The 9,363-nt window shown below is 37.1% G+C and overlaps 1 protein-coding gene and 1 long non-coding RNA gene across 2 annotated transcripts; one reads left to right on the forward strand and one right to left on the reverse strand.

The window, feature by feature from the left end:
- The first annotated feature begins 2,251 nt into the window (after positions 1-2,251).
- LOC112796453 (uncharacterized) lies at positions 2,252-4,973 on the forward strand. Its single transcript, XM_025838911.3, has 5 exons — positions 2,252-2,625; positions 2,756-2,910; positions 4,293-4,357; positions 4,450-4,560; positions 4,638-4,973. The coding sequence occupies exons 1-5, from the start codon at positions 2,516-2,518 to the stop codon at positions 4,686-4,688; spliced, it is 492 nt and encodes a 163-aa protein (XP_025694696.1). The 5' UTR covers positions 2,252-2,515; the 3' UTR covers positions 4,689-4,973.
- A 736-nt stretch (positions 4,974-5,709) lies between these two features.
- Positions 5,710-6,749, reverse strand: LOC112794243 (uncharacterized). The gene is made up of 3 exons (XR_003198768.3): positions 6,354-6,749; positions 6,035-6,073; positions 5,710-5,878 (listed from the first exon to the last, which is right to left on the reverse strand). It is a non-coding gene; the product is annotated as an uncharacterized lncRNA (long non-coding RNA).
- Positions 6,750-9,363: the final 2,614 nt, after the last annotated feature.

Genomic DNA, 9,363 nt, shown 5'->3' on the forward strand with positions numbered 1-9,363 from the left:
AAAAGCATACAAATTATCCGCTCATCAATCACCAATCAAGCTCTAATATTCATATATACACAACCTAAGCCACAATCATCACACCCATCCACAACATCTCAAAACCCAAACATCATAGAACAACAAATTACACTAGGGTTGAGAATCTTACCACACCCAAGGTCCAAGGAGACAAGATTAACCTTCTCCTTCAAGAGAGTTGGGTCCTATAACTTCAAAGAGCCCAAAATCTCAACATTTTTGCTCATAAAACTCGAAAACAAGGCTGGAATTTTGAAGAGAAAAACGTGGCTTACCTCAAGATTAATTGTATGGGTTTTGTAGAGCTCTCCACGGTGAACGCGTGACCGCAAATGGAGCGGCAATCGGAGCTCTAGATCAAAAGTTATGGTGGTTTGAAGATCAAGTGAGAGAAAGAACTTGAGAGAGTGTTCTTCCCTCCATGGCCTCCATTTTCAGCATGTGAGTGTGTTTAGTAAGGAGAGAGAATGCTGAAAACTAGGGTTTTGGTCTAGTTATGTTGGGCCAAGGGCCCACTTTGGGTCCGGTTGGCCCGGTTTGGCCCGTTCGGTCCAATCTTGGTCCGAATTCTATAAAATTGGTACCGAAATTCTCGTCTCAATCTCCTCTATCACATTTAGCCATAAAAATCACATTTTGGGCTTTCTAGAATAAATTCTCATTTATGGGTTAATTAGCCGTTAATTAACCGGGTTTTACACAAAACGTTGCGTTTCATTTAATTACCTTACCGTCGGATTTTTCGCCCCTGAATCCGACGGTAATGATCGCGCCAGTTTTTTTTCATACAATTATTACTAGGAAATTACCCGTCGAAAAATTGAATTTGACAGTAACATTTTTACCCGACGAATTTATTGCCAAATCTTCCAGTAAATCTGTTAGTAGACCCGCCGCTAACCTCCGACGCTAGATCCGACGATATTCAGCGTTTTTCTTATAGTGATAAATCCAATAGCTACCATCATGAAAGCAGTTATCTCAAAAACAGATTTAAAAAAAGCCAACATGAAGGAAGATAATAATAGATAGCCAGCAAATATAAATCAAAGTAACAGTGGGAGAATTACCTAGAGACCACCACCAAGTCTATGGCAAAAGGCAAACACTGATGCCACGTATAAGAAGGATGATGCAGTAGGGGTATCACCGATAGTGGTTTGGGATTCTTTTGAAAATATTCTAACGAGAAGTTTTACCAAATTCAAAACCACATCTAGCTTGGCTGCTGAAGCACATGGAATGAGAAATGCTTTAATAGTGGTTTCAGAATTCTCACCAATTCAGAGTTCATCGGTTATAGTAGTTTCAAAGTTCCCACCAATTCAGAAGAACCAGTTGCATCTTCATCTCGTGCCTAGTAGAGAGGAACTACAAAGGACAAAAGTGAAGCAGAGATGAAAGGTCAACTTTGGAGGTCGTAGTGGCGGAAGCAAGGACGTCAGTGGATACGGAGGCATCGGCGGTGACAGGACTGACTGTAACAGAGTCAACGACAGCAGTGCCATTGCCAGGGAGGAAGGAAGATTCGCACATTTTTTCACCTTGAAGGAGCAGGAGAAGACAAGCATCAATGATGGAGTTTTGATAGTGAATCGGGTCAGGTAGTGGTTCGATTTCGATTTTTGTTTTGTTTGGGCAAGTCCTTGGTTCTAAGTCTTGACAAAAAAAAAAAAATTCAATTTAAAGAGCATACAAGTAACTCTATCCTTAAAAGAGAATTACGCACAATAAGTAGAATTTAATCTCTTAAACTTTTTCAACCACGCCAACAAAAATGGTCATCATTGTACAATCTACTAATGAGGAATTTACCCAAAGAGATTAACAACTTTCATCTCTTTTATAAATATCTACTTTAATCGAGTAATTTTCATCAATTCTTTAAGTTACATCTATTTTATTCCTAAATTTGTTGATTTTGACATTAGAATTTTTTACAGATACATCCAATTACGGTTCAAACGTGTCTTTAGAACTCTTTAATCCTCATCATTCTAGACTCAATAAATCTCATCAATATAAATAAACACCTCAAAATAAATATCAATAATTAAAATATAAGCTTTATTCATTTATATAGAATTATTTAAGTGTAAAATTTATAGATTAGTATTTTTTGTATGAGAGTCCTATTAAATAATACATATGTGATTAGTTTTCCAATTTATTCGATCAAAAATAAAATCCTTACTTTAAAAAAAAATAATTTCAATATTTTTTAATCAAGCGAGAATATCAATTTGAGATAGAGCAAAGGTCTGGTTTTGAATTTGGACGAAAGAAAAGAAGAGAAAAAAAAAACCAATTATTAATCTCAAAAAATGGGGGAAGAAAAACATTTTTCCAGGTAGTATATATTAAATTGAATTTAAAACTAACGGGCGGCGTCACAAACTCACCGAGTTGAAGAAGCGACAAAAACCGCTGAAAGGGGAACCCCGCCCCACGCGACGGAGATTTTTCCCCGAAAACTCAATTTCCCAAGCAGAAGATGGCGAAAGAAATTGAATCTCTGACAGAAGACGAAAGACGCGCACTTCGCGGAAGCAAATTCGCCCCTCTCCCTTCTCTTCCTCGCTCCAGTTCCCACTCCCAACCCAGGTTCTTCTCTTTTTTAGGGCTCATATTCAAAATTCAACACTTAAAATTAATCCATATTCTCTTCAAGTTTCGATATCATTGAATCAATTTTATTTGGTCTTATGCGAAAATTCTTTGATTCCGTTTATAGGTTGGCACATCCCGGTGGACCATTGGCGACTAATAAAGCTGCGGCATTGGCGAAGTTTCTGGAGCGGAAGCTGAAGGAGCCTAATGGATTGGCTTCCATGAACCCTGATTTGCTTGAACTTGCTGTCAATAACGCCAAAAGGACCGTCTATGCAAGTAACAATAAGTCAATAACACTTACAATGCAACTCATTTTCCTTTTATTTTCTTCCTGTAATTTATTTTGGTTTATGAAAATTTCTTCCCCATTTTTTTTTTTATATCAAAACCGCCCTATGAAAACGTCCTTTTGGTCTCATTGGTGTTTTTATGGACATGAAAACCTGCATCTGTCAGTAGTTCCGCTTTAATTTCATTGCTGCAATTATTTGCCTACAAATGCGTGGTTTTACTTTGTGATTATTGTAGGTGTTTTACTTGCTTGACATGGTAAATTTATATGATTTATCTATTGCCATTAGTAGTTGCTTATAATTATATGGTTTCCTTTTAGTTGGTTTATGATTCACAATTCATATTGCTGGTTTTTGATGGTTGTTAGTAATATACTGATACTAATATGGGTGCGTCTTATGTTAACCTGGTATCAAAAGCTCCAGGTTAATCCTAGCCACTCTCAGTGACACTTAGTTTCTCCCTCATGATTTTTTTTTTTTAATTGAAAACATAAGACTCCCACTACCTCTTCCCCAAGCCTTCACCATTGTCCAATCGACCTCTTCTTTTTTTAATTTTTAGAAGAAGAACCTGATGTTGAGGAATTCAATGAAAATTCAAATCTCAAATTGTTCCACACAACTCCCTTGTCAAACCACGTGCTAGTTGCGTCAACCATCAACTTTAGCATCCTTGTCATAGTCACGTAGGTGGAAGCCGTGGTCCTCTCATAAGCCAGCGGCATCAAACGTCTTGAAAAGAGGTGTTGCAGGATTGGTTAGTAGTTGAGAAGGAAGTGAAAGAAGTGGGGATGCAGGAAAAACGAAATGTTCTGAGCATGAGAGTAAAATGGTGTTGGAAAACTAATTTTTTATCCCAACAATTGATTGTGAATGAATGGCTCAAATTGGTGCAATTGACTGTTAGTTTTTTCCAGCAACAGGGAGGATCTATTCCCCTGTGCATTAGTGCGCCTGAAGTTGTCTTTGCAGAGGGCGGCACAAGGATCCTCACAATGTCCGAGGGGCTTTGAGGGGAGGAGCCAATGGGTGATCACATGCTAATTATATCCTGTGGGACATGACCAATACTTTCACTTTACTGCAATGGGGGAAGTCACTAGTTACCATGATTTCTATAAGTGTCTATATTAATGTTCAGGAAATCTTTTGTAATCTTGTACTATATTCAGCAGCATATCTGTGTATCCCTGAGCTTACCACTTCACAGTTTGTAACTTATGTGCATCTTCTCTTATGTCTCTATTTTCGCTTATTAAGTTTTAAAAATGCAAAACACTAGCTTTGTGTTGGACACTGCATTAAAGTGAATTTGCATGATACTCATAAGTTGTGATCTTTAATGAACCTTTTCATCTTCAGGTGGTACTTCTAATCCCGAAAGAATTGTTCGACATGTGGACTCCTTTGGTGACTCTGATTCAAAGGTTCTTGATTCTTCATTACCATTCATAGTTCTGGATGTCTGTTAATATATCTCCCTCAGCCTTCTATACACATTCATGTCTAATCTGGACAGGATTCTAGTGATGAAGAACAGAATGAGATTTCCAAGGTAAAGGAACACAAGAAGATGAAGAAGAAGGCGAAGAAGAAAGACAAACAGAAAAAGAAAAAGAAAAAACGAAAGGTCATTTACTACTTATTGTTATTTTGTTATTTGTATCGGATTTGTTAAAATAAGTAACAAGGTTTGTTGTTCTGCAGGGTGCTGAGGACCCTGGATGTGCTGTGGTGAAAAAGCCAAAAAAATTCTGATTAGTTTTGTTCTGCTAGATTTTTATAATAACAAGGAGTGAAGAGAAATTGTTTCATAGGAAGAAGACAGAAAAGAGGAGAAGGGGGGGGGGGGGGGGGGCTCTTCTCTTTTCCTGTTTCGAAGTAAGAAAATTTATTATTCAGGAGGATTTGTAACATTAAGTTGTTAGCAAGACTTGCCGAGACTTGCCGACTTCGTGAAAGAATATGTAAACACAGATACGTTACAAATTTGTAGAATTTCAAAATTTTCCCTCGTAATATAGATAAATTACAAAAAGAGAACTCTAACTACTTTGCTTTCTTATTAAAATTTTATTGATTAAGCATTTTAGTTACAGAACTCCTAATTAAAATAGTAGTGACTAAGGTGATGGTTTTTTTGGCGGGCTCAAGTTTTAAGCCCGACTTATATTTTTTAGCAGGTTAAAGGAATCGGCCTAGTGATTTTTGTTCTGTTTGTCACCCCTAATTTTTTCATCCCCCCCCCCCCCCCAATTACCTACATCCATGTATGATAAATAATATAAGAATTACAGCGGTTTAAAGGTAACAAAGATTGAGTTTCCTCCATAATATATATTACCGGAAATAATTAAATTGGATTAGTTAAATGGTTAGCTCACTTATCCACTTAAATAAGTGTCGAGGATTCGAATTTTTAGTTGTGAATATTGCAACTCAATGGGCAGAAATAAAACTTTAAATAGATCTCAAATTTATGATGCCTTAGTACTCTGTTTGTCGGGCTAAAAGATACTATAGGAACCAAAAAATATATATTACTAGAAATAAAAATGCTATTTATATACTAAAATTAGCCAATAAAATTAGCCATCAATATATTTATGTATAAATACATGTATGATTTAATTTGTTTTCAATGTATATTTATATTCCAACATGTACTTTATACTAATGGTTGATTTTAGTATACACTTAGCATAACTCTATCAAGAATTATATTGTGCCACTGTGTTTACCAAAATCTAAGATTAATAAGTTATTCGCAGGCCGCAACTTTGTGGTTTCTAACGATGAGAACCAATTTGTATTATTAATTTATTATATATTATTTATTAACAAGGATGTATGTAATGGAATACAAGAAGAGATGATCATCGACAGGTTGAACTGAATCATTATTCTTATTTGTTTTCGATGATGTATTTCCTCTCCAGCCAGCACTCCTAAGACATTATTAAAAAGAATAATCAGACAAGCAAATAGCCGTTAGTATCAACCATATCCTGATATCCAACATCAGTGGAAAGTATCATTCCCTACAAATAAAGTGAAAACATATCAAATGTTTAAAAGTCAAATTAATCGTTGACCATGTATACCATATCGTTAAGATGGTGGGAACTTGCAAGTTGGGGTGCCTACACACACCATAAAGAAAACAAAAAATGGAAATATGAGATCGGTTATTATGAAGCGTATATAAAGATGATATTTATATATATGTGTTAAAAAAGCTTAAGATTCCTAAAGATTTTACTCAAGATTCATTGTTAGATAATTTGACATATTTAACTGAATATATTTATAATATTATTTTTATATAAAAATATTTTTATGAAAGGATTCATCTTGTAAAAAAAAATCACACTAGAATGACTAGAATTGTAACTGGAACATGAAAATGGGGAATATATGTACTAGGATCTCGGCCGACGAGGACAATTACGCCCGTGCCACCAAATCTACAGGCATCAATAGTTTTGCCATGTGCCTTCCAGTAGCTGTCATAGGCATAGGATGCATGGAAACGGATGGTGTTTGGAAGGAAGCATATGCCTCCGGGCTGAATGGGCCCACAATTAGCTAAATGACTGCATGCATAGTCCAACCCCGCCTGCATCGCCGTATCCGTTGCATTGGGCTGCGGGAGGCACCATATTGCTTCCGTCGTTGACACAACCATGCTGTATGTCACTATGCTTATTAGTAACAACATATCAAACATCTTTGGTGCTGCCATAATAATACAATTTGTTGAAAGCTTATCAATGTGGGGAGGGAATTTATGAGAGCGCAATATGTGGATATAGATGTAGTAGTGCTTGGATGAACATTTAGTATTTATATCGTTATGTTAGGAAATGCATTTAATTTTTTAAGAGATTTTACTATTTTAGTTTGACTAAAATCTTTTAGTTTTTTTTAAATAAATAAAAAATATATTATTTATTGAAATAAATAATTTGTAAAATAATTACAAAAATACGTTGTATTTCTTATCTCGTTTACCGTGTAAACGAGATATGTGTAAATTTATCTCGTTTACACTGTAAACGAGATAAGAGTGGACATTGTCTATATATACATGTCGTTCACAGCAACATTTTCGGTCTCATTTGCAATTTTTCGATCACTTTTTTTTCTCTTCTATCCTTTTCTAATCATTTTCTTGAGTAACTATAAGATGGTGCGTGCAAATGCATGTGATCCAGAAATCAATCGACTGAACGCGACATGACACGTCACCGGGCCGACTTCGCAGTTATTGCATATATGTTTAGCCATGGTTAAGATACTTGCCAATAACTAGTATACAATTTATGGTTTTGGTGGCTAAATGTATCGTTAGCAACTGATAAGGTATGAGTTTAGGAATTACTGAAACTCCATTTGTTACGTACGTGTTAATGAATGTGATAGCCATATTTCTTTATTGAACATACCAGCTCAGTCTGCCATCTCTCGTGACAAACCTCTTAAGGCATCTATGTACCATTCGTACCCAGCCTTACTTGGACTATAAGCAGCGTTTATAAGGTATCGCTTGCCCTCAGTGGACTTGAAATGAGAATGAAGTTTGCGGCCATGTGTCTAACACAATAAGCATGGAACGTCCTGGGAGGATGCCAACCACTATTATCGGCCCTCAATGCATCCTTGATCACCTGGGATCTATCAGATATAATCAACAGGCTTTCTTGTGGGGTGACATATCGTCTCCAATTAGTCAGAAAGAAAGACCATGACTCCGTACTCTTAAACTTTACAATAGCAAAAGCAACAGGAAGGATATTGCTGTTGCCATCTTGTGCCACTGCAATAAGCAGCACACCGCCATATTTGTCATACAAATGTATGTCATCGACATAAACAAATGGCTTGTAATGTTTGAAAGTCTCAACACAAGACGGGAAGGCTCAGAATACTTTATTGAACATGCTACATTCGCGTACCATAAGGTGCCCATCAAGTAAGGTAAGGCCCTGAACTCACATATTGTTCTAGGACAACAACTCTGCAGTACTTGTAGCAGCTTTGTCACCTTGTTGTATGACTCCTCTCAGTCCCCGTATATCTATGCAAATTGCCTTTTGCTTCGCCGTTCAGACCTTTCTATACGAGGGTTTAAAGTGATAACTTTGCCGAACTACACCCGGTAGAACAGGGATGCTGACGGATGGGTTGGACTGTATCAACAGTAGGATGACATTGTAGATGAGGATGTTGTCCAACTATTGATGGTCTTGGGATATGGTGGGTGCTAAACACGTAGGTGCTCAACCAACTCTCTAGACCTCCCTAATGAAATAAAACATTCATGGTTGGAAACTACATCAGATATAACAATCATAAATGAGTAAATATGCCACAATTAAACTTGACCTCACCAATATCCGAAGTTCTGTCATAGGGCTATACAAAGACTCCAAAGACATCCAGCTGTAGGTTGGCAACAATACACATGGTACTTTAATCGGTCCGATTCGACCACTTGTAGTTCTTCATACCCTGCATTACTACATCTCTGTTTTTGAATCTATGGCCGACCTGAAACTCCATCCCACTGTCTAGGTTGTAATCGTCTTCTCCAGTGTTAGAAAACAGAGATTTTTCATGCATCGCATCCAGATCCAATGCATCATAGTGACTTGGTACATCTGATAGCGCCATAATCGGGTGGGGGAGAGGCAAAGCATAGCAGACCGCTGCCTCGGCCAGCATCTCTGGTACAAACTCCTCTTTGTCATCATCTTCAAAAGAACCACTATTGTTGCTATCCGTAATATACCTATACTCTTCGTCGGAGTTTTCATCATCCACGTCCATGTCTTCCACTAGACTAGCAAGTAGCAACATGAATTGGTGGTGGTGCGGGAGGTAGATCATCCTGCACAAAGGTCGAGTGGATGGATCCACTGCCACCAACATCACCAACCTCCACAGAAAGCTCCATCACTTGTTCTGCTATGATTCTCCCACATATGTCAAACATGAGGCGCACATGCTCGTCACCATGGAGTCAAAACAGACGAAATAAAAAAACTCTGTTTTTCAACTGTGCTAGCAACCTATACCCCACCCTTCCGATCTTTTTTCGCCCTAAACCACCAAGGTTACTCAATATCAGACTCTTCAATTCGGACAAGAAACTTACACGCCAAATGCGCAACAGTAACAGATTATCACACTCAAATATCACCCCATTGTCACTGTTTCTCATATGATAATTGGGATACACATAGACAACCACATATTCGCTACTACTGGACATTTTTGCTTATTTTTTAGAAGAAAAACAGAAGAGAAGAAGATATGAAATGTATGTGAAAAATACCAAGGATTGCAAATTCTTTTTATAGTTGTTGAAAATTTGTCTTATTGTATCTCGTTTACACTGTAAACGTTATCATTTATCACTTATCTCGTT

Source organism: Arachis hypogaea, chromosome 4, assembly GCF_003086295.3.
Source record: "Arachis hypogaea cultivar Tifrunner chromosome 4, arahy.Tifrunner.gnm2.J5K5, whole genome shotgun sequence".
Classification (NCBI taxonomy): domain Eukaryota; kingdom Viridiplantae; phylum Streptophyta; class Magnoliopsida; order Fabales; family Fabaceae; genus Arachis; species Arachis hypogaea.

Bases quoted from the DNA above. Each gene is read 5' to 3' on its own strand.
- LOC112796453 (XM_025838911.3), top strand. From the start codon at position 2,516: ATGGCGAAAGAAATTGAATCTCTGACAGAAGACGAAAGACGCGCACTT. The intron at 2,626-2,755 runs GTTCTTCTCTTT...TTCCGTTTATAG, and splicing joins AGTTCCCACTCCCAACCCAG to GTTGGCACATCCCGGTGGAC. The intron at 4,561-4,637 runs GTCATTTACTAC...GTTGTTCTGCAG, and splicing joins AGAAAAAGAAAAAACGAAAG to GGTGCTGAGGACCCTGGATG.